General features: G+C 51.0%; 1 protein-coding gene and 2 non-coding genes across 5 annotated transcripts; all 3 read left to right on the top strand.

Annotated features, from left to right (window-relative positions):
- The first annotated feature begins 1475 nt into the window (after positions 1–1475).
- On the top strand, positions 1476–22601 carry LOC141079922 (transportin-2-like). 3 transcript variants are annotated; one of them, XM_073565393.1, is made up of 10 exons: positions 1476–1557; positions 16860–16973; positions 17197–17272; positions 20184–20333; positions 20533–20639; positions 21492–21625; positions 21704–21785; positions 21880–22002; positions 22088–22206; positions 22472–22601. In XM_073565393.1, the coding sequence occupies exons 2-10, from the start codon at positions 16875–16877 to the stop codon at positions 22584–22586; spliced, it is 1005 nt and encodes a 334-aa protein (XP_073421494.1). In that variant the 5' UTR covers positions 1476–1557; positions 16860–16874; the 3' UTR covers positions 22587–22601. The 3 variants fall into 3 exon arrangements, with proteins under 3 accessions (XP_073421494.1, XP_073421493.1, XP_073421492.1); XM_073565392.1 differs by lacking the exon at positions 1476–1557 and adding an exon at positions 14146–14262; XM_073565391.1 differs by lacking the exon at positions 1476–1557 and adding an exon at positions 14146–14340.
- On the top strand, positions 20369–20438 carry LOC141079927 (small nucleolar RNA SNORD41). The gene has a single exon (XR_012228583.1). It is a non-coding gene; the product is annotated as a small nucleolar RNA SNORD41 (small nucleolar RNA).
- A 639-nt stretch (positions 22602–23240) lies between the features above and the next one.
- LOC141079928 (small nucleolar RNA SNORD41) lies at positions 23241–23309 on the top strand. The gene has a single exon (XR_012228584.1). It is a non-coding gene; the product is annotated as a small nucleolar RNA SNORD41 (small nucleolar RNA).
- Positions 23310–23598: the final 289 nt, after the last annotated feature.

The raw sequence follows: 23598 nt of genomic DNA, 5'->3' as shown, positions 1-23598 counted from the left end.
TTGTCGGGAGGTGCCCCCGAATCAGTTTCCTGTGGACTTATTTTGGGACTCTGCAAATTACCTTCGTGTTGTTCCTGTTTTTTGGTCAATAAATCTGTTGGATTATTCCCAGGCCTGTTGTCCCTCCTTGCTCTGGAGAATACTCCCGTCACAGTCCCATCTAAGTACACTAGGGTTATATCTCCTGAGGACACCCCCTGTAAGTACACTAGGGTTATATCTCCTGAGGACACCCCCTGTAAGTTCACTAGGGTTGTAACACGTGAGGATGCCCCATCTAAGTACACTGGGGTTACATCAGCTGAATATGCCGCTTCTAGGTTGTGCTGGCGGTGGGTGATGACCCACTGCACCACTGTCCGGAATTACCCTCGAGGGGCGTGACTAAGTGGCTACTGTACCTGGTCTTCACTAGGAGGTGCGGCCTGGTACATCAAACATCTCCAGGAATTCTCCTAAATCGCGGGTCTCAGGACCTCCATGTTCCCAAATGGAGTTTGCCCAAGCCAAGGCTTGTCCTGACAGCTGAGAGACCATAAATGCAATCTTGGTATGGTTCAAAGGGAAAAGATGGGCATGGAGTGTGAAGTGGCACTGGTCTATAAAGTCACGGCTCTTCTTGGGGTCTCCATTGCAGCGGGACAGTAGTGAAAGCTGGAGCTTAGCTGCATCACCTGAAACTGGTTTCTTAGACCGTTCCCCTGGAGAGGCTGTCTATCCTGAGGAAGGATGGCAAGACATGGTGAGGCACGGATCAGAGGAACAGAGTGGAAACTAAGGAGGACAAATCCTGCAGCTGGGTTGCCAACACATGAATTGCCTGCATCAGCTGGTCTTGACGCACACACTGAGCACAAACTTCCTCTTACAGAACTTGAACATAAGTCTTGGGGTCTTTGGGACACGATTTGTCAATGGGGTCCATGGCCTGAACTTACTGTGACAAAGGTGGGTGTGGACCCACTGCGCCACTGGCCGGGCTTAACCTGGAGGGGCGTGAATAAGTGGCTATGTTGTCTTCGTTAGAGCCTCTGATGGTGAGGACAGGCTTGGGTCATTAGGATAGACATCAGGTGCCACTCCAGGACAGTGCTTGGACAACAGGTCAGGGCAGGGATATGAGGCCCAGAGGGCATAGACAGAGACGTGGTAAGAAAGTCAGAGGTTGGCGAAGGCAGCACAGGTTCAGAATAAAAAGCTGAGATAATTAGCGTTGAGGTCAGACAGGACTGGAGTACAAGCCGGGCCAGTAACAGGAGAGTCAATACAAACATGCAGTTAGACAGGATATTAGGAGACAAATTGCACTAGGAACCTAAGTTCAGACATGGTGTGGAGGGCGGAGCTGCCTAATATATCCCTTGCTGGCAGGGGATAGGCCAGAGAACTTAAACTCTGCATGACACACAGGGGTTAAATTCCTGCATAGTCTATCCGCACCTTTCTGTAGCCAGATGGTGATTCTCAGCAAGAGAAGGATGTAGCAATGCTGGAAGTGTTGCACAAGGCAGCTGAGCGAGATGGCCTAACACTGAGACGAGCAGAGCGGTGAGCACAGTGAGTAGAACAGCACTGAGAAAGCATTCACGTTACCGGTGTGACATAGGTTTAGTAGGGTTAGATCACCTGAGGACGCCCCCTGTAAGCACACTAGGGTTAGAACACCTGAAGACGCCCCTTCTAGGTACACTAGGGTTAACTCACGTGAGGATGACCCCTTTAAGTACACTAGGGTTAGGTCACATGAGGATGCCCCCTCTAAGTACAGTAGGGTTGGATAATGTAAGGATAACCCCTCTAAGTACACTAGGGTTAGATCACCTAAAGACGCCCCCTCAAAGTACACTAGGGTTAGATCACCTGAAGACGCCCCTTCTAGGTACACTAGGGTTAACTCACGTGAGGATGACCCCTTTAAGTACACTAGGGTTAGGTCACGTGAGCATGCCCCCTCTAAGTACAGTAGGGTTGGATAATGTAAGGATGACCCCTCTAAGTACACTAGGGTTAGATCACCTGAAGACGCCCCCTCTAGGTACACTAGGGTTAGATCACCTGAAGACGCCCCTTCTAGGTACACTAGGGTTAACTCACGTGAGGATGACCCCTTTAAGTACACTAGGGTTAACTCACGTGAGCCTGCCCCCTCTGAGTACACTAGGGTTGGATAATGTAAGGATGACCCCTCTAAGCACACTAGGGTTAGATCACCTGAGAACTGAACTCAGGCTGACTAAGCGTAAATTATTATAAATAGTGCTGCTATAATTAGATTATATATTAAGGTTAATTATATTGTGTACTGTGAGTAGGTATTTTAGCGTGGCATTAAGTCCTAACTGGATCTTATATGAGCTGTGATATTGCCAGTTTGCAGCAGTATATAGTTGAGTTGCAGCCACGCACATATACGGTATGTGAATGTTGGTAAAATGTGGATTATCCATATAACACCCAGATTTAAATAGTGCAGCCTGTATGAATACTTCAAGTCCTGCTGCTAAAGTTGGGTGGGCTGCGGTTAGCAGAGTAATCAGATGATATCAGCGCCTGCACTGCTGGGAAATGATAGCGCTCGTGTGGGTAGAAAGGAATTATTGCTTTAATGCAGGTTGTATTACTTAAATATGGGTATTATATGGTCAATCCCCTTTTTACCAACATTGAGATATACAGTATGTGTGTGGGTGCAACTCAGTTATATAATGCTGCAAAATGACAATATCACAGCTCAAATAAGATCCAGTTAGGATATATGTCACATCTTTTTGCCTGACTAATTATCCACTCACATACATATACAGTATGTGAGTATTCATGACCAGTGGCGTAACTAAAGGTCCATGGGCCCTGGTGCAAACGTTGAACCTTGGTCCCCACCTCCATGTTGGTCATATGTAAGGACCCTTGAACACTCTAGTTCCCATAAAGATACACTTACGCCCAACAGTGGCGCACGTGGATTTGTGGACCCAGTGAGCCACAGGTCCGGGCCTACCTAAGAAGGGACCGTAGATAAGCAGCTACCTAGGGTTCACTGGCGCTCCAGGTGTAGAGAGACTGGGCAGCAGGTAGCCACCAGGTACCACTTCTAGGCAGATCCTGGCACTGCAGCTGCTGACCCCAGGGGTCAGGTTCGCTGACATAGACTAGGGCGATGTTCAGACACAGCAATCTAGGATATTGAATCAGGAACTGGCTACACATGGATCGGGGAACAATGTTCAGGCACTGGCCACATTGACTAGGGGACTTCGGATTTAAGACTGGCTGTACCAGGACCAGAGGACAACGTTCAGGCACTGGCTGCACTGGGACGAGGGATTCAGGTTCAGGACACTGGCCACCCAAGGGTCAGGGGACTTCACAACTGCACTAGTAGAGCACGACACTACCTAATGACTAAACTTGTTGCTTGGTGACTCTCTAAGGGAAAGGTAGTCTTTTATACAGGATAACTCCCAGCAATAATTTGAGAGCCTTCCAGTAGCTGAAGACATTATGCTATATGTCTCTAAGCTACATGCTGTGGGCATTTTACTATATGTGCACGCTATCCCTTTAAGAGCAGGAGAGGCACTAGGCACACCACCGGAACTCTGCACAGAGCACGAAGGATGAAACACTGGGGACCACGCCGCGGGGCCAGGACGATGAGTAAGACAGCGTCACCTGCGAAAAGGGAGAAGGGGACACCCTGCTGGAGAACCGACTATAGCGCTACACTACTACCCTTATGCCCCCCCTTTCTTCAAGCCCGCAAGGACTCTCTGCAGAAAAGTTGGAGGCTGACACCTCTTCAAGGACTCCCATGACTTCTCTTCAGGACCACAAGTTCTTCTGTCCACTAGAAGAAAAGTGACACATCTATCTTCACTACTAGTGTGCTTCTCTCCATCAAGCCATCCTCAGCATAGTACTGGGCACTGGGAAGTCTTTCTCCATTTGACCCCAGAGGATTCAAGGACATACTTGAGTTCTTCCGCCTGGTTGGTGGATTGCAGAGACTTGGAATATGCCACTCCCTTGACGTTCTTTTCCCCAGACCACCTAGAGACTGAAGAATCTGCCTCTGTATCTGTGGCGCCCCTGAGGCTTCAGTCGCCCACCACAGAGGTACTGCACCTTCTCCTAAGGTGTATTGCCCCACCATCCAGGTAGGCTGGGAACTCCTTTCCGCATTCCAACACCTGCACCCCCACACACAGGATAATTCAGCAGGGACCCATCCATGCTTTATGCTGGAAAGGTCATAGGGTGCTTTTTGTGGTCCCTCGCTTCGTAACACGAGAGGTGCTGGGGAGGTGGGTGGAGTTAGATATAAAAGAGAAGGAAGGTGTAGGATTAGTGGTTAGTTGGTTAGAGGAGAGAGAAGATGGGTGTCTGAGGGACGTGCTGCAGCAGGTCCCAGTGATCTGGGCTGCTGGCACGCGAAAGACCAGAGAAAGACTGATAAGATTGATAACCTAACCTTCCATAAGAGAGACAGAACAGATCGGAACGAAGGAGAATAGAAGGACGGTGGGAAGCAGGTTGAGAAAGAGAGAGAACCCTTCCAGTCCAGAGAGCGCAAAGGCCGGGGCCCGGTCCCCGAGGTTGATTGGATCTTTATGTCCGGCAACAGACACCGGAGGAGTAGTGAGCCGCTAACACCTTGCTCCCATCATAGACTTGTGACAGAACAGCAACTGAATAGAGTCGGGACACAGTGAGGAGTCCCCGAAGCAGGCTACAGCTGTCTGTCATACAAGTAAGACTAGGAACACCTAGAGAGAGGCATTCCAGGGTAACTAAGTACTGGAGTGCTTCGCACCTAAAGGCGCATTGGAGGAGTCGTTCAGTAAGGTACATGTTGGCGGAGTGTGGAAGGGAGAATCCTATCCTGCCTGGAGGTTGGCTGGAGCCCTGACCTGGAGAACTGCAAACAGTGAGTAAAGCTTTGGAACCGCATACTCTGGTGTCCTCCAGTTATTCCAGCACCGCTACATCTGGGTAACCAGCCTCCATACCATTCTGCGCCTCTCCTCATCCATTGCACCTACACTGCCCTGGGACTACAGCTCCACCTGTGGGGAGCTATACCATCTCTGCTGCACCACACCATCAGTCCTAGCGGATCTGCATGCAGCGTTGGCTTACCATCTTACTTGCCAAACACCACGGGTGGCGTCACGAACTACCTAATAAACTTTAACACCATTAACATCACCGCCATTGATATTGGGCGCCCAGGGCCACGGACCGGGTCGCCGCTGCTGTGACACTTTCCCGCCTCGACACCGGCCCGGTACCGAGTACCCCGCTGCCCTGAGTGTGCGAGGGCGACCCATTTCCATTTTCAGCCTGGTCTAAAAAAAATGACACATCCACGAAGTGGGGAAGTTCCTCTGGGCAGATCATTAGTACAGTCATCGGGACTGTGTGAAGATATCACCTCTGGTTCTCTTTCTTCGGAGATACCAGCACGTAGCAAGTCTGCGACTAGCCTACCTGGTGGAGAAGATGGCGACACTGCTGACTGACCTGAAAATATGGAGACCAGATACTTCTTGTGACTCGGATGTCCCCAACGAAGCACCACACGGGATTTCCAGACCAGAACACTGATTCAGCACAGGCAGTTGCCTCAATAGGCTGAGGAATGGGTGGTCTTTGAAAGCACAGGGAGAGACATGATAGTTTCCTCACAAACATCACCTGTCTAGTCTGCTCCTGGAAGCTGGGAAAGGAAGTCTTTGCACAAGATTCTGAATTCGGCTAGTCGACGACCCTTCGAAAGGCCACCAGGAAGGCCTGCAGGTTTGAAGTGATAGGAGCCCCTTTTTCCCATATGGGGTTGAGCCATGCCAGGGCATCTTCTGCTAGGTAGGACATCAGGAATCCCACCTTGGCCCGATCGGAGGAAAACTGCTGACTGAAAACTTCATAGTCTAGCATACACCACTCCAGGAACCCATGGTAGTCCTTTGGATCTCCATAGTAAAGAGGTGGATCAGACAGAATGGGTTCCACTCCAGAGGCATAGGTTTCGGGTTGCATAAGCGCAGCTGTAGGTACTGCAACTTGGGCTGGTGCAACTGACGTCAGGGATTCCAATTGGCCATCTAGTTGTTAGAATCTGTTCAGTTTGTGACTATCCAGTTTTCTTGTAGTGTTCTGGCTGATGGTCTTTTTCCCCTGGTGCTGGGTTTGTCTTGGTTCAGGTGATTGTATTACCCTTTATTAACCTGCACCTGTCTCCCATTCCTTGCTGGACAACAGTATTAATCCGCTTGAAGTCTGGCTTGGAGCCTTGCTTTGCCTTCTATGTGTTTAATTAGTGCAGTTCTGGGACCTCTGGTTCTGCAAGTCTTAGTTTCTGTTTTTCAGTTTGTTTCTGCAGCCTTATTTGTGTTTTCTGTTAGGAGGTGACCCGTTTTTGTACCCAGTCCTTAGATCTTTCAGGGACCCCCTTCCCCCTATCTATAGGTCTTCGCTTGAGATTAGCCTAGGATCGTCGGTGGGTCTATTCACAAGGAATGGGTCGCCCACCCCATCGTAGGGTATCAGCCTAGCCGCAGTGCAGGGTCAGTTTTCCCCCTCCTACCCTAGTCATGTGCTGCAGAACCGTAACACGAGTATCTGCAGATGGTACAAAAATTTTTTATAAACAAGAGAAAAAAAAAAGCTGTTTTGTCAGCTCACCAACATGTAGACAGGAATCAGGAGCACGGAAGACAGCGGTGCAGCAGGAAAATGAATCGATCACAAAGTAAGGTCCAGCTCCAGAATATCCATAAAAATTATTTCTTATTTATAATTCATTAAAAAATATATTTTTGATACAATTGGCATAAATGTCACAAGACCCCTATGTGGAGTTATATAGTAGCATACGCGTTTCAAACCTTGCGGTTCTTAATCATTGCTCCATGGATAGTCGCACAATAAACTGTAGGAGCTGATATAATAGGTAAAGGGCAGCCATTCAACAATTCACAAACATCAATTCAATCTATAACAAGAGTCAATGTTCAGACTCATATGAACAATGGCCTATGTCTCTGGTCCCTCTGAAGAAAAATACATCTGGCCTAATTAAGAGTGAATGCAGTGTTGTCACAGCTTCACCCAGAACGTGATAGGGCAAACCAAAATGGGAAAATGGAAAACACCTGCAAAGGAGCAAACCAAGAAGGGAGAATAAGGACAAAAGAAGAATCAGCATTTGGACAAAACATGATTCTTCTTACGTTCCTCCGCTCCCATGATGTGAAGCGTCCTCTTTTGTAGCTGACTCCAGTGTGCCGGCAGGGTCAGCGCATGATATCACTGTCATGCTCTGCTTGTGACCAGCACTCCAACGTCAGCTGCTGGCCTCTGATTGGCTGGTGGTGTATATTGCAGCGCAGGGAGCCGGGGAGTAATTTAATGATTATAATAAAAGTTAAATTTTAATATTATTTATTCACATGTCTATACCTTTCTTTAATTTTCTTTAATGGGTATACACTTCGTTTGAATATAGATATCGGAGGGTGGTACTTGTAAATGCCCCCATAAGTACATTAGGACTAGGACACGTGAGGAACGCCCTCAAAAAACAATTGTACTAGAGTACCTGAGAAACGCCCCACCAAGAACAATCAATCTATGAACAATTGAGCTAGAACACTTGTGGATGACCTCCTAAGAACAATTGTGATAGAACACACGTCCAGATAAGTACTTTAGGGCTAGAACACCTGAGGACACCTCATCTTAGGATACTCACGTTAGAAGACCTCTAATAACACCTGCGCTATAACACCTGAAAAGACCACCTCTAAGGACACCCCCTCTTCAGACACTCACACTAGTACATCTGAGACGACCCCATCTAAATATGCACATGTTATATCACCAGGCAAGGATCTAAAGACAATTATGATAAACGGCTGAGGAGACCCCTCTAAATACCCTTGCCATAGAATACATAAGAAAGCACCTTCTTTAGACACTTGGGCAAAAATAGCTGATAACGACTCTTATGGGGACACAACAGCATACCTAATGAGGCCCCCCCAGTAAAACACCATGGTGAATCCCCTCCTATTCACACTTATGCCCCCTCTAAGGACACTCTGGGAGGTTCTTTCACTGTGATTGTCTCCAGCAGATTTCCATCCAGATATTTTCTATTGGACCACTTTAACAGTCCAGCTTTTCCTTATTAACCCTTCATGTGTATCTCAGGTTCATAATTTTGCCGTAGGACCTATTTTTTTGTTGTTTTCTTACATTATAGAGCACATTTTACTATAAAATGCTATGATGTTCCTCTGCTGTATTGTTTCTTTAACACATTCAATCCCTCTAGTCCCACAACAATATGGCTGCTCTGCCATGTGCCGCTGAAGGTCGGGATGTAGGTTTTTTTCTACAGGTTCCTCCACAATATGTCTCCATAGGTAGGCGGACACTTTTGTGTAGACGTTCCTCTGCCTCGTGTCACTGTAGGTATGGGGCTTTGCTTTGTAGGCTGGTGTGCATTACATTAGCGCTCCAGTCTGATTTAATCTATCCACAGAATACTATCATAGACGGATTATGGCTTGTGTTACACAAGCAGGTAACAAACATGGTTCGTGGACCCACTGTGCCATGGGGACAGACTTGCCTAGGAGGGGCATAGCTAAGCTGTTACCTGGTGTTCACTGGAGCTCCTGATGGTGGAGTCAGGCTTAAGTTGCAGCTGGCCACCAGGTACCACTCCCAAGTAGTCCCAGGTACTGCGGCTGCTGACCTCAGGGGTCAGGTATGAAGACTAGATAGGACTAGTGCTCCATTCGGACTACTAGGTTCAGGATCCTCGGGCAGAAGGGCTACTGACACAGAGTCTCAGACAGGGCCGATTCAGAGACAGATAGGACAGTCCCCATACACAAAATATTCGAATAAGCACACGTTCAGACACACTGGTATCGGATATAGATTCAGGTACCACTGGACTGGCTTCAGGGTTCATGGAATCATATAATATTATATTTGGAGGGACCTACAGCGTCATTGTGTATCTTCTCCGTCAGTTTAATTCCATTGCTTCTCGGGTTTCCATGTGCAAATGAGAATAAGGATGATCCCTCTACGCTGTGAGCACCCTTCAGATATTTGTAGACATCTATTATGTCTCCTCTGAGTTTTCTTTATTGCCAGCTAAACTTTCTCAGATCCTTTTATCCGTTCCTCATAGGACATTTTGCAGTCCGATCACTATCCTTCAGTACTGGCCACACAAGGACCAGGAACTACGGGTTCAGGCCTGCCCACACAAGGATCTGCGACTTCAAGTTCAGGTCTGGCCCTTTATACAAGATGACTCGAAATTATTGGCTGAGAGCCATCTTGCAGGGGCCTTTAAGAACAAGGCAGCATGCACTAGGCGTGCCGAGAACCAAAAAAATCGCCGAGAGACACGGCCTGGGTGGTATGTCGACATTCCTGCATGGAGGGGAGCCATGCTGGGACGCTGGCAGTGGTGTAACAGTTTGTGAATTTTGGGTGAAATTTGGCCACTCTTTTTTTATGCTGTTCATAAAGGGGTATTCCAGTACATTTATATTGCTGGCCTATCTCATCCATTACAGCTTGGTGGGGGTGCGACTTCTGATGCCCCTGCTGATCACCTGTTCCCGGTGTCGATCAGCCGTTCATGGTGTGAAGATCTAGAGTTGTGGGTGTTAGTAATCACCTAGGCAGGTTAACGATGCAACAAGTTTTATTTCTATCCATACAAGCATTTCAGTAAGTCCAGGTAGATGACCCCAATGTAATGCTCCCAGTCCACGGGATCAGCAACAAGTCAGTAAAAATAGTCCATGGGTTAATTCCTAGGGGAATATAGATCTCACGACCGAAGCCCGAGAAAACTTAGTTCCAAGTTCGATAGTCCATTCATGGGTTCTAGGAGCGGCCTTAACTCTGCTCCTTTCGCTTCAGATCCCCAGACACAACTGCACTCCCCCATCAAGTCTATCAACTCTACTCCCAACCCCCTAACCAAATCCAACATTCCAACCCCCTTCACCAATGAACATTGAATTCACAGCCAGTGAAGTCTCCGGCCAGTCTGGAGTGGTGTGAACCCAAGTGGCCCCCCTGCCGAGAGAAAGAAAGGCACATATCCCCCCACCAGATAAGGTCATTGCATGTAAATACAACATAAATTGAGGTAACTAGTCATCTGTGCTGGGAAAGTATTTCAGTTCCTCACATTCCTCCCCCACTTTTCCAGCACGGCAAGTATTTGGCTCCAATTCATGAAATTGACTATCCTTCTTCTGACGACAATTACCAGAGTTCGTGGCTTCCTCAGTCTGTCTCGGTAGTCCATCAGCTTGGCCGTGGTCTCTCCCACACTGGCGGGAGGTTATTTGGCATGTCGAGGTCTTCTGATGCAGCGGGAATGAGTCCTTGGCTTCGGGCTGCGACACTGGTCCAGTGGCACACCCACCCTGCTCCTAAGTTGTTGCCCAGCAACACATCCACAGGTAGGTGTCGCACTACCCCCACATCCACCATTCCCTTGCTGTGTCCCCAGTCTAAATGTAGTCGGGCTGTCCGAATGTTCAGAGATTTTCCTCCAGCTACGTGGACTCGAATGTGCCCGGCATTCCCTGGCGAAGTGTCCCCTGCGTCCGCAGTTATGGCAGCTTAATCCACCTCGCCCTGATGTGGGCCGTACTTGGGGTTTTGGGGGACCTCCCCCTCTTTTCTCGCCCCCAGCATTCCAGCCCCATTGCAGTACACTGTTCACAGGTTGGAAATGCGGATGACGTGGACCTGAATGGGCCCGGCATTCCCTGGCGAAGTGTCCCATGCGTCCACAGCTATGGCAGCTTAATCCCCCTCGCCCTGATGCCGTACTTGGAGTTTTTGGAGACCTCCCCCTCTTTGAAGAGTTCGAAATCCTCGCAGTTCCTCCTCTCGCTGGACCATGGGTCTCGCTGGCCTCTCGGGAAGCCCCTGTTCCCGACTTGCCGGAGCTGTTCTCCCACACCGCCCTGGACGATTGGCAGACCAATCATCAGCCAATCTTGCAGCCTCCTCCAGACTCCGTGGTTTTCTATCTGCCACCCATTCCTTTATGTCACGTGGGAGCTTGGACATAAATTGCTCCCGCATGAATATATCCAAGACATGTTCAGCTTCCCGAGCTCCCAGTCCTTCGATCCACTGAGCACATGCTGTATGTAATGTGTTGGCAAACTCCCGGTGCGTATGTGCATTAGGCTTTTCAGTCTCCCGAAACTTCCTCCGGTAGGTTTCAGGTGTGACGGCATACCTCTCCAATAATGCGCTGCGAATGGTAGCGTAACACCTCTGATCCCCAGAAGACAAGTTATTAAAAGCTTCTCTGGCTTTCCCGGTCAGGCCAACACTCAAAAATCTCGGCCAGTCCTCAATGGACACCTCATGAAGCACGCAGAGGTTCTCAAATAATCGAAGATGGTAATCAATACCCGTGGTGTCTTCATTAAACTGTGGTATGTCCCGGTACCTCAAAGATGCAGGTCCCTCTCTCCCGTTATCCACTGTCATCTGCGCAGAGGGTGGTGGGGTTACGGCTACATGGACACCCAGATATTTGCTTATCACAGCCGCCCGTTCTCTTTCTGTGGCCCGCTCTCCTAGCGCAGCCAGCACCCGCCCCAACTCGGTCAATCGATCCTCTGCCATCGGAATGATTGCCCGCGGCTGTTGTCCGTCCACTGGGCTGTCCTCTTCTACATCTGGACTGATCTCCTCCTGTGGGTGTTCTCGATCCCACTCGTCCAAGCGTTGTATTAGGGCCATCCGGTTGTCCTCCATCGACCACTCCAGCTCTGTCCCAGAGCACAGGGCTCTCAGCTGCTCCTACTTAAGTCTCTTGTAGATGGAGTCTGCCATCTCTTCTGCCAAGTCACCATCAGTAACTTTCTCTGTTACGCTGTTCAGAGATAGGTGATCCCACCGCTGCCACCTCTTGAGAAGATCTAGAGTTGTGGGTGTTAATAATCACCTAGGCAGGTTAACGTTGCAACAAGTTTTATTTGTATCCATGCAAGCATTTCAGTAAGTCCAGGAAGATGACCCCAATGTAATGCCCCCAGTCCACGGGATCAGCAACAAGTCAGTAAAAATAGTCCATGGGTTAATTCCTAGGGGAATATAGATCTCATGACCGAAGCCCAAGAAAACTTAGTTCCAAGTTCGATAGTCCATTCATGGGTTCCAGGAGCGGCCTTAACTCTGCTCCTTTTGATTCAGATCCCCAGACACAACTGCACTCCCCCATCAAGTCTATCAACTCTACTCCCAACCCCCTAACCAAATCCAACATTCCAACCCCCTTCACCAATGAACATTGAATTCACAGCCAGTGAAGTCTCTGGCCAGTCTTGAGTGGTGTGAACCCAAGTAGCCCCCCTTCCGAGAGAAAGAAAGGCACATATTCCCCCACCAGATAAGGTCATTGCATGTAAATACAACATAAATTGAGGTAACTAGTCATCTGTGCTGGGAAAGTATTTCAGTTCCTCACATTCCTCCCCCACTTTTCCAGCACGGCAAGTATTTGGCTCCAATTCATGAAATTGACTATCCTTCTTCTGACGACAATTACCAGAGTTCGTGGCTTCCTCAGTCTGTCTCGATAGTCCATCAGCATGGCCGTGGTCTCTCCCACACTGGCGGGAGGTTATTTGGCATGTCGAGGTCTTCTGATGCAGCGGGAATGAGTCCTTGGCTTCGGGCTGCGACACTGGTCCAGTGGCACACCCACCCTGCTCCTAAGCTGTTGCCCAGCAGATCAGCCGTTCATGGTATCAGGCCATCAGCTGTTCCCGGTGTCGGACGATCAACTGTTCCCAGTGTCGGCAGATCAGCTATTCTCGGGTCGGTTGATCAGCTGTTCCCGGTGTCGGATCATCAGCTGTTCCCAGTGTCAGTCAGCTATCAGGTATTCTCGGTGTCGGTTGATCAGCTGCTACCAGTGTTGGACGATCAGCTGTTCCCGGTGTCGGCCAATCAGAGGTTCCCGATGACGGCCGATTAGTTGTTCTTGGTGTTGGACGATCAGCTGTTCCCGGTCTTGGACGATGAGTTGTTTCCAGTGTCGGCCGGTTAGCTGTTCCTGATGTCGTTGGACAATCAGCTATTCTCGGTTTCGGAAAATCAGCTTTTTTCGATGTCGGTTGATCAGCTGTTCCCGGTGTTGGACGATCAGCTATTCTCAGTGTTGGTTGATCAGCTGTTCCCGGTGTTGGACGATCAGCTGTTCCCGGTGTCGGCCGATCAGCTGTTCCCGGTGTCGGTCGATCAGCTGTTCCCGGTGTCGGACGATCAGCTGTTCCCGGTGTCGGTCAATCAGCTGTTCCCGGTGTCGGACGATCAGCGGTTCCCGATGTCGGACCATCAGCTGTTCCCGATGTCGGACGATCAGCAGTTCCCGGTGTCGGACGATCAGATGTTCTCGGTGTCGGACGATCAGTGGTTCCTGATGTCGGCCGATCAGCTGTTCCCGGTGTCGGCCGATCAGCTGTTCCCGGTGTAGGACGATCAGCTGTTCCCGGTGTCAGACGATCAGCTGTTCCCGGTGTCAGACGATCAGCTGTTCCCGATGTCGGGCGATCAGCTGTTCCCGATGTCGGGCGATCAGCTGTTCCCGGTGTCGGACGATCAGCTGTTCCCGGTGTCGGACCATCAGCTGTTCCCGATGTCGGACGATCAGCTGTTCCCGGTGTTGGACGATCAGTGGGTCCTGATATCGGACGATCAGCTGTTCCCGGTGTCGGACGATCAGCTATTCTCGGTGTCGGGATAACTTGATTTTATATCCCTTCAAGTCCAAAAATGTCTCACAACTAAAGAGTTAAATAATGACGTTGGCTACAACACCCCATATACAGTAGGGTGATGTGCACTTATGGGGGATTATCACTGCAAATGGGGGCGCACAGCTCCAGAATAAAAGCAGGAACAAACAGCTCAAAAGCACAGCCATGATTCCAGCCCCCAAAATGAAAGCAGCGTTTTTATTGGTCGCCTACAATCCCCTTCTCACAACATCCCACCAGTTTTCCTTTTAAATTTTTCATTTTTCTCAAGCGCCCAAAACAAAGATGGCGCCCTCAGACGGTCACGTGCTGTAGCGCAGTCGGCATGGCAGCATTTGAAATAGCCCAGGCCAAAGACGGCGGTCGGGAGGGGTCATACAGAACTGGCTCCGCCTCTCTGACGGCAGTTTATTGGTTGGTTGTAAAGGTGCAAATGACGTCATCAGCCCGCGCGCTCTCTCTTTCTGTGTCTGCGCCGCTTGCGAGTCTCCTCCATCCCTGCGAGGTGAGCGGCGCCGGGGGGGATAGAGGAGCGGGAAGGAGCCGGCGGCGGAGGTAGAGGAGGGGGAGGGCCGGCTGCAGGGCCGGGGTGAGTGTGAGTGCAGGCGAGAGCTACAGGTGGGAGCCGGCCGGGCCGGAGGAGTGATTTATGGGGAGGACGGAAACCACAATATGCGACGGGATCCATTGAGCGAGACGTATGTGGCGGATAGGAGCCGGGAGGTGTGCAAGTGTGAACACGGGCTGTGATTGTTCCACTCTGACTGGGTCTGTAAAGTTCCCGGACCAATCATTTCACAGGATCTACTGGGGCAGAGGGTGGCATCTGGGATCTGCCATGGTAGGTGGGGGCAGCGGGATCTGCCGGGACAGGTGGGGGTAGTGGGATCTGTTGGGGGGCAGCAGAATCCGCTGGGGCAGATGGGGGGTAGTGGGATCTGGTGGGGGTAGTGGGATCTGTCAGGGGCAGATAGTGGTAGTGGGATCTGCTGGGGGCAGCAGGATCTAGTGGGGGTAGTGGGATCTGCTGGGGGCAGCAGGATCTAGCGGGGGTAGTGGGATCTGCTGGGGGCAGCAGGATCTAGTGGGGGTAGTGGGATCTGCTGGGGGCAGCAGGATCTAGTGGGGGTAGTGGGATCTGCTGGGGGCAGCAGGATCTAGTGGGGGTAGTGGGATCTGCTGGGGGCAGCAGGATCTAGTGGGGGTAGTGGGATCTGCTGGGGGCAGCAGGATCTAGTGGGGGTAGTGGGATCTGCTGGGGGCAGCAGGATCTAGTGGGGGTAGTGGGATCTGCTGGGGGCAGCAGGATCTAGTGGGGGTAGTGGGATCTGCCGGGGGCAGCAGGATCTAGTGGGGGTAGTGGGATCTGCCGGAGGCAGGTTGGGGGCAGCAGGATCTAGTGGGGGTAGTGGGATCTGCCGGAGGCAGGTTGGGGCAGCAGGATCTAGTGGGGGCAGTGGGATCTGCTGGAGGCAGGTTGGGGGCAGTGGGATCTGCTGGAGGCAGGTTGGGGTCAGTGGGATCTGCTGGAGGCAGGTTGGGGGCAGCAGGATCTGGTGGGGGTAGTGGGATCTGCCGGGGGCAGGGTGGGGGTAGTGGGATCTGCCGGGGGCAGGGTGGGGGTAGCGGGATCTGCCTTAGGAATCTGGAGTTTTCCCAGGTAGATCAGGGGTCACCTTAAAGAACAAAACCCCGGACCTTTCTTGACTGGATCCATATCTGACCCTCCACATGAGATATTATCTCTTTGTCTGATCTGTCTCGGGATCACATCATCAGTTGCGCTCCTGACGATTGACAGTTGGGGTTGAGCTAACTGTCCGCACTGTGCACCGTCCGCTGCTGCGGTCACAGGCAGGATTCACTGCAGCATCAGAGGAGAGCGGATCTGGTGATCTTCAGAGTAGATCTTGGAAGAGTTGTTCTCATTGTCTTGGAGACTAGCCACCTCTGATAGGTTGCAGAGGTAGCTGGTAACCTAGGCAATGAGCAGTATATTATACATAAATATCTCTTCTTTAGGCTAGAGGATTATTAATAAGAGGTAGCAGATGATTGATGTATGAGTACATTCCAGTATACCCTCTTATGAAGATGAGACCCCGTTAATCAGATGTACTTACACTGACGTCAGTCTGATGCCTGCCGTGGTCCGAAACGTGAGATCAACGGCCGACGCTACTGACCTGGATCTGCAGATAAATATCTTGTGTCTATGGCTGCCGACCGATATCCTGTGTACACATCTGGGGGAGATCTGTGCTTTGCAGGGAGAGGAGAAACCTTCTGCTATTTAGAAGGAATCAGTTACCAGGTTTTTTTTTAGTATGTAATCTAAGAACAGTATAATTTAGGGGAATAGACCCTGATTCCAGCGATGTCACTCGGCTGCTTGCTGTAGTTTTGATTGAAAACTGTTTTCTCATTGCAGATCTCTGAATGCTGACCTCTGTATAATCCCAACACACCACTGATTGGCAGCTTTCTGCCTATGCACAGTGTACATAGAAAGTGCCAATCAGTGGCGTGGGTGGGGTTATACAGAGCCCTTGAATAGGGAGGCCCACATAGCAGCAGGTTTACTAATCCTCTATTGATAGCCACCTGCTGAAAAAACAGTGAGTTTATCAAAACTACAGTAAGCGGCTAAGTAAGTGACACATCCTTGGAATCAGGGTCTCTGACCATATATTATGCTACTATCAGATGAGGTGGAAAAGTCCTGGTAAAAGGTTCCCTTTAAAGCCCCCCATACAGAAGTAACAACTGTCAGATGAACACTGGTTCAGCTGACTACTCTTCCGACTCCTCCATGCATGGGAGTGCTAGGATCTTTTGTGCAAGAGCTGCTGCCGGCCTCCTCCCCGCTCCTCCCGGCCTTAAACCGTAGGTTTCTTCAGCAGCAGAGTGTAATGGACAGTACCTGTTGGATTTACAGTACAGCAGTGCCCCCGGCAGGCAGAGGGGCAATACTGCACGTCTGTGAATATTGGTGATGTTGAGTTTTCCTTCGTCTTCTTGCAGCCTGTGGTTGTGAAGATGGACTGGCGTCCGGATGAGGAAGGATTACAGCAAGTCCTGCAGCTCTTAAAGGACTCTCAGTCCCCAGACACAGCCACCCAGAGGGTGGTCCAGGACGTATCCTTCACATCACATGGTGATTAGTGTCTGCCAGCTTCTGCACGCTCACACTGCGTCTGGTCGCTGACTGGCGGCTCTTTCTGTGCGTCTATCCTTATACATGCAGGGCAGTTCTTGCTAAATGTGGGGGGTAGTGGATGTATAATATGAGGGAGCGGGGGTCTATATTCCAGTTCTGTCACAGCATATGGTCGCTCTCTTCTCCTTAACCGTCTCTCAGAAACTGAAGCAGCTGAATCAATATCCTGACTTCAACAATTATCTGATCTTTGTGCTGACGCGGCTCAAGTCTGAAGGTGAGAGGGGGATTGTCGGGTGTATGAACCGCCATGTCTGAGGGTGTGATCCCCCAGGTCACAGTGTAGGTGGGGTATCAACAGTGGAAACGTGCCATACTGGGGCTGATCTATGGGAAGGGGGTATGGTCATACTGTGTATAGAGTGTGTTTTCACAGGGTATGATATATGTGGCAGTTGGTGAACACATGGTATAGCGTACTGGGTCGTGGTATCTGTGGATGCTCGTCGTGCTGTACTGGATAGATCATGCACATGTGCCGACCGGGCTGTACTGGGTAGATTATGGAGATGTGCCCGCTGTGCTTGGTAGATCGTGCAGATATTGTTCGTGCCTTATTGGATCAATTTATGTGGATTTGCCCACTTGGCTGTACTTGGTAGATCGTGCAGATGCGCACTGTAGTAGGTAGATTAGCATGGATGCGCCAGCTGTACCACGCTGGGTAGATGAGCGTGGATGTGTCTGTCGGGCCGTAAGGTGTAAATTAGTGTGGATGTGCCTGTCATGCCGTACTGGTTGGATCGTGTGAATGCGTCTGTCGTGCCGTACTGTGTGGATTAGCGTGGATGTGCCTGCCGGGCCATACTGTGTAGATTAGCATGGATGCAACCGTCGTGTCGTACTGGGTAGATTAGCGTGGATGCGCCCGTTGGGCCGTACTGGTTGGATCAAGTGGATTAGCATGGATGTGCCCGCTGGGCTGTACTGGGTAGATTAGCGTGGATGTGCCTATCGTGCTGTGCTGGGTAGATTAGTGTGGATGCGTCCGTTGGGCCGTACTGGTTGGAACGTGTGGATGCTTCCGTCGGGTTGTACTGTGTAGGTTAGCGTGGAGGCGCCCATCCGTCGGGTTGGATCGTGTAGATGCGCCTGCTGTACCATGCTGGGTAGATTAGCGTGGATGTGCCCGCCGGGCTGTACTGGGTAGATTAGCGTGGATGTGCCTGTCGTGCTGTACTGGGTAGATTAGTGTGGATGTTTCAATGTGAAGCAAAAAGAGAAGAAATATGCAGCACTCACCGATGTAGCTGAAAAACTGTGAGTCTTTATTTCACATAATTTCCATCAAATGTGTGGACAATCAGGACGTAGAGGAATGCTAGGGGAGGGAGGTGCCGGACAACGGCCGTTTCGCGATTACTCGCTTCTACGGGTCCAGGTGGACCCGTAGAAGCGAGTAATCGCGAAACGGCCGTTGTCCGGCACCTCCCCTAGCATTCCTCTACGTCCTGCATGTCCACACATTTGATGGAAATTATGTGAAATAAAGACTCACAGTTTTTCAGCTACATCGCTGAGTGCTGCATATTTCTTCTCTTTTTGCTTCACATTGAAATATTCATGTTTTTTCATGCAAGCACCTCCATTTTTTGACTGAATTATATGCCGTAATACTTCAGATAGGTAGCTCCGTCTGGTAATGTGGTGATTTGTGTGCCCTAGTATGCCGTTCATTTGTTTGCTCTTTGCTGGGAAGATTAGCGTGGATGTGCCTATCGTGCTGTGCTGTGTAGATTAGCGTGGATGCGTCCGTCGGGCCGTACTAGTTGGAACCTGTGGATGCTTCCGTCGGGCCGTACTGGGTAGATTAGCGTGGAGGCGCCCATCGGTCGGGTTAGGTTGTGTGGACGCGCCTGCCGTACCGTGGTGGGTAGATTAGCGTGGACGCGCCTGCCGTACCGTGCTGGGTAGATTAGCGTGGATGCGCCTGCCGTACCGTGCTGGGTAGATTAGCGTGGATGCGCCTGCCGTACCGTGCTGGGTAGATTAGCGTGGATGCGCCTGCCGTACCGTGCTGGGTAGATTAGCGTGGATGCGCCTGCCGTACATGCGCCTGCCGTACCGTGGTGGGTAGATTAGCGTGGATGCGCCTGCCGTACATGCGCCTGCCGTACCGTGGTGGGTAGATTAGCGTGGATGCGCCTGCCGTACCGTGGTGGGTAGATTAGCGTGGATGCGCCTGCCGTACCGTGGTGGGTAGATTAGCGTGGATGCGCCTGCCGTACCGTGCTGGGTAGATTAGCGTGGATGCGCCTGCCGTACCGTGCTGGGTAGATTAGCGTGGATGCGCCTGCCGTACCGTGCTGGGTAGATTAGCGTGGATGCGCCTGCCGTACCGTGCTGGGTAGATTAGCGTGGATGCGCCTGCCGTACCGTGCTGGGTAGATTAGCGTGGATGCGCCTGCCGTACCGTGGTGGGTAGATTAGCGTGGATGCGCCTGCCGTACCGTGGTGGGTAGATTAGCGTGGATGCGCCTGCCGTACCGTGGTGGGTAGATTAGCGTGGATGCGCCCGCCGTACCGTGGTGGGTAGATTAGCGTGGATGCGCCCGCCGTACCGTGGTGGGTAGATTAGCGTGGATGCGCCCGCCGTACCGTGGTGGGTAGATTAGCGTGGATGCGCCCGCCGTACCGTGGTGGGTAGATTAGCGTGGATGCGCCCGCCGTACCGTGGTGGGTAGATTAGCGTGGATGCGTCCGTCGGTATGCACTGGTTGGATTGTGTGGATGCGCCTCCTGTACCGTGCTGGGTAGATTATCATGGATGCGCCCGCCAGGCCATACTGGGTAGAATAGCGTGGATGTTCTCTCCCCCCCCCCCCCCCCCCCCCCAGGCCGTACGGGGTAGATTAGCGTGGATGCGCCTGCTGGGCCGTACTGGTTGGATCGAGTGGATGCGCCCGCCAGGCCATTCTGGGTAGATTAGCATGGATGCGCCCGCCAGGCCATTCTGGGTAGGTTAGCGTGGATGCGCCCCCCGGGCCGTGCTGGGTGGATTGTGTGAATGCACTCGCTGGGCCCTACTGGGTAGGACCTGATTAGGCTCATTCACACTCTGCACACCGAGCCTATGGGGTCACCGTGTTGCGAAGGTCGCAGTATAATAACCAGTGTCTGTATTACAGATGAGCCCACGCGCTCCCTGAGTGGTCTGATCCTAAAGAACAACGTGAAGGCTCATTACCAGAACTTTCCCCAGCCAGTGTCTGAATTCATAAAGCAGGAATGTCTGAACAGCATCGGAGATGCGTCCTCCCTCATCAGAGCCACCATCGGTGAGTGCAGCCGTGGAGGTCTCTGCTGTTGGCCCCTGGACATGATGCAGATCCGTTATCCCTGACGTACAGTGAGGGCTCTTGTATTCATACTGTCTGATCCAGTGACCGTGTTATGGCCCTACACACCTGTCATCCGCACAAGTGTAATCCTAGCATTAGACGCTTAGTTGTCGCTTTTGTTGATGTTTCTCTTCAGGAATCCTCATCACCACCATAGCATCAAAGGGAGAGCTGCAGACGTGGCCAGAACTACTACCTCAGCTCTGCAACCTGCTGAACTCGGAGGACTACAACACCTGCGAGGTGAGCACTGATGGCTATGAGCCTCCCTGAACCATCCTGTTATATATACCATGTGACTGGCCCAGGTCATGGCTGATCATCAGATATGCAGCGATCTGTAACACTACTGAGGCTCTGGGCCGCCGGGGTCTCCATCTGTGCATGCGCCGCCTCTAGCGGCCCATGGCTTCAGGAGGGTGGCCGCAGGGAGGCTAGTGGTGTGCTTGGCTCTGCTCGCCGTGGACGCCGGGCCGCGGCGTCGCCACGTTTCTGCCGCCGCCATCCTGAGGAAGGGACCCTGCTCAGGTGCACTCGGCACCGTCCGCCATCAACACGAGCTTCAGCATCGCCACACCTCTGCCTCCGCCGGATCCGCTGCTACACCACTGCCCCAACCTGCCTGTAACCCTGTGATCAGACTATAAGACCCCCCCATTTTTGCGCCCAAATTTTTTTGGGAAAAAGTACGTCTTATAGTCTGAAAAATACAGTAGTTTTTCTCATGTCACATGTAATGAATATCTCCTGCAGTATTACTAGTGCCAATTCCAGTGTCGGTAGTGTTACTATGTATTTTACAGTTATTAGATTCTTTAGAAGGACGTAGATCTGGGGATTTATTGTGACGGAATATAGGCTGAACTGGATGGACAAATGTCTTTTTTTTTTTTTTTTCAGCTTTGCTAGCTATGTTACTATGCTGTTACTGCTCCCAGCAAACCCTGACATGCGCCTTAATGCAGATCTGTGTAGAAACCCAAAGACTATCTCAGCAGTGACCCCGGTGTCTTTGGACACCCTCTGATGGTGCTGTACAGGGGTCTTGTGGTCCGACTTCCACTGATCTGATATTTCTTCCTTTATTATTTTTAGGGGGCGTTTGGCGCTCTTCAGAAAATCTGCGAGGATTCCTCCGAGCTCCTGGACAGCGACGCCCTGAACCGACCGCTGAACATCATGATCCCCAAATTTCTCCAGTTTTTCAAGCACTGCAGCCCCAAAATCAGGTCCTTCCAGTCACTCCGGTCAGTGCCCTAAAGCCGCCTCTTGTACCCACATTTGACGCTCTCTCCTCCTGCCTCCAGGTCCCACGCCATCGCCTGTGTGAACCAGTTCATCACGGACCGTGCCCAGGCTCTCATGGATAATATCGACACGTTCATCGAGGTTTGTGTTCCTGCGGGAATCCGTGACCGAATCCCTGGATCTCTCCCAGGTGTCATTGGAGAGATGAGACTAACGAAGCCCCTCTTCTCCTCAGCACCTTTTTGCACTTGCGGTGGATGAAGACCCCGAGGTCCGTAAGAATGTGTGCCGGGCGCTGGTCATGTTGCTGGAGGTGCGGATAGACCGGCTACTTCCTCACATGCACAGCATCATCCAGGTCTGTGATGGTCTCTCCTCCTCCTGCTCTGTCATGGTGGGTCAGAGCCGCTCTGCTCAGTCGTGTCCTCCTCTCCCTCCTCCAGTACATGCTGCAGCGGACGCAGGACAGCGACGAGAACGTGGCGCTGGAAGCCTGCGAGTTCTGGCTTACGCTGGCGGATCAACCGATCTGTAAAGACGCTCTGTCCAATCACCTGCTGCAGTGAGTACCCAGCTTGGCTGCCCCCTTATATCCGGGGGAGCAGGTCTATCATTACACATCCAGGGCAACAAGGGAAGTGTCCCTGTCATGATCGGGGTGCAGAATATTTAAGGGGGCCCTTGATTAATTATCATAGATCGTAGTCTGGAGAGAATCTCGCTGATAATGTGCCCCATATTAGAAGTCTGCACCCCTCCTTCCGTACAGAGACCCTCATGGTTGTATGATTGGTAGTGGAGGTAGAACTGTGCTCTTTGTCTTGCAGGCTTATTCCCATCCTGGTGAACGGTATGAAGTACAATGAGATAGACATCATCCTCTTAAAGGTGAGTGCATCAAGTGCTGGACCTGTGAAGAGCAGGGACATGTCCAACCCATAACCTAATGGGTTAACCCATAACCTAATGGGTTAACCCAGAGCAAATAAGGCCGGTGCTAATTGCCCCATAATCAGTGAAGGGTTAATTCCTCACTCCACACACAGCAACCAGATTAGTGCCTAGGATCAAGTTCCTATCCCCAAAATGTAATATTCCATGAAAAGCATCCATGTCCTTGAACTTTTTTTTTTAGAGCATCAACCATTACAGCATTGTGTGGTAGAGAGTGCTGTAATCTCACTGCTCGCACAGTAAAGAATCCATAGTCTCACTGCTTTCATAGTATCACTGCTCGCACAGTAAATACGGTAATCCATAGTCTGACTGCTCGTACGGTGAAGGGTCCCGAGTGTCTCTGCTCACGCAGTAAATAATCTGTGTCTGTGATGATGCCTCGTCGCTGTTGCAGGCCCAGGTGTAATCTCATTATACAGCTCTGTCCCCTCATATATTTGTACATTGTAATAAGACGCCCCTAAGTCTTCATCATCCCAATCTGAATCCCCCCCGGTGTGATTCCCCCATCTCCTGCAGTCACCCATTCCAGTAGTAACCAGCGGGTGAGAGCAGTGTGGGGGGGGGGGGTGTTATTATTTTTAAAGCGGATGTATATAAGTAGATGCAGTTTGTAGTACTGGGTGGGGGGCCGCGTCTCTGGAGATGATGATGATACATATAACATGAAATCTATATGATGTTTCGCATTCATACTGCCTGATCCAGAGATCTGTCCTCACACTGCCCTGTATGGAGACCCGTTATACCATTCCCCGCCCCCCATTATACAAGCTCAAACACTATATTGAGTATATTATATCTTTCCCTTCCCCCATGTAATAAGACGCCTCTAAGGCTTCATCTTCGCAATCTGAATCCTCACCCCCCAATGTGAGCCCCCGTCTCCTGCAGTCACCCATTCCCGTAATAACCCTGACCGCTCTTCTCTGCACCCGCTCAGCGATCTCCTTATACACCGGAGACCAAAATTGTGCCCAGTATAAGTGTCCGCACC

Source organism: Dendrobates tinctorius, unplaced genomic scaffold (assembly GCF_039654945.1).
Source record: "Dendrobates tinctorius isolate UK_male_01 unplaced genomic scaffold, ASM3965494v1 ptg000712l, whole genome shotgun sequence".
Taxonomy (NCBI): domain Eukaryota; kingdom Metazoa; phylum Chordata; class Amphibia; order Anura; family Dendrobatidae; genus Dendrobates; species Dendrobates tinctorius.
Note: the sequence above shows the minus strand (reverse complement) of the source record. Positions and strands in the feature narration are given on the sequence as shown.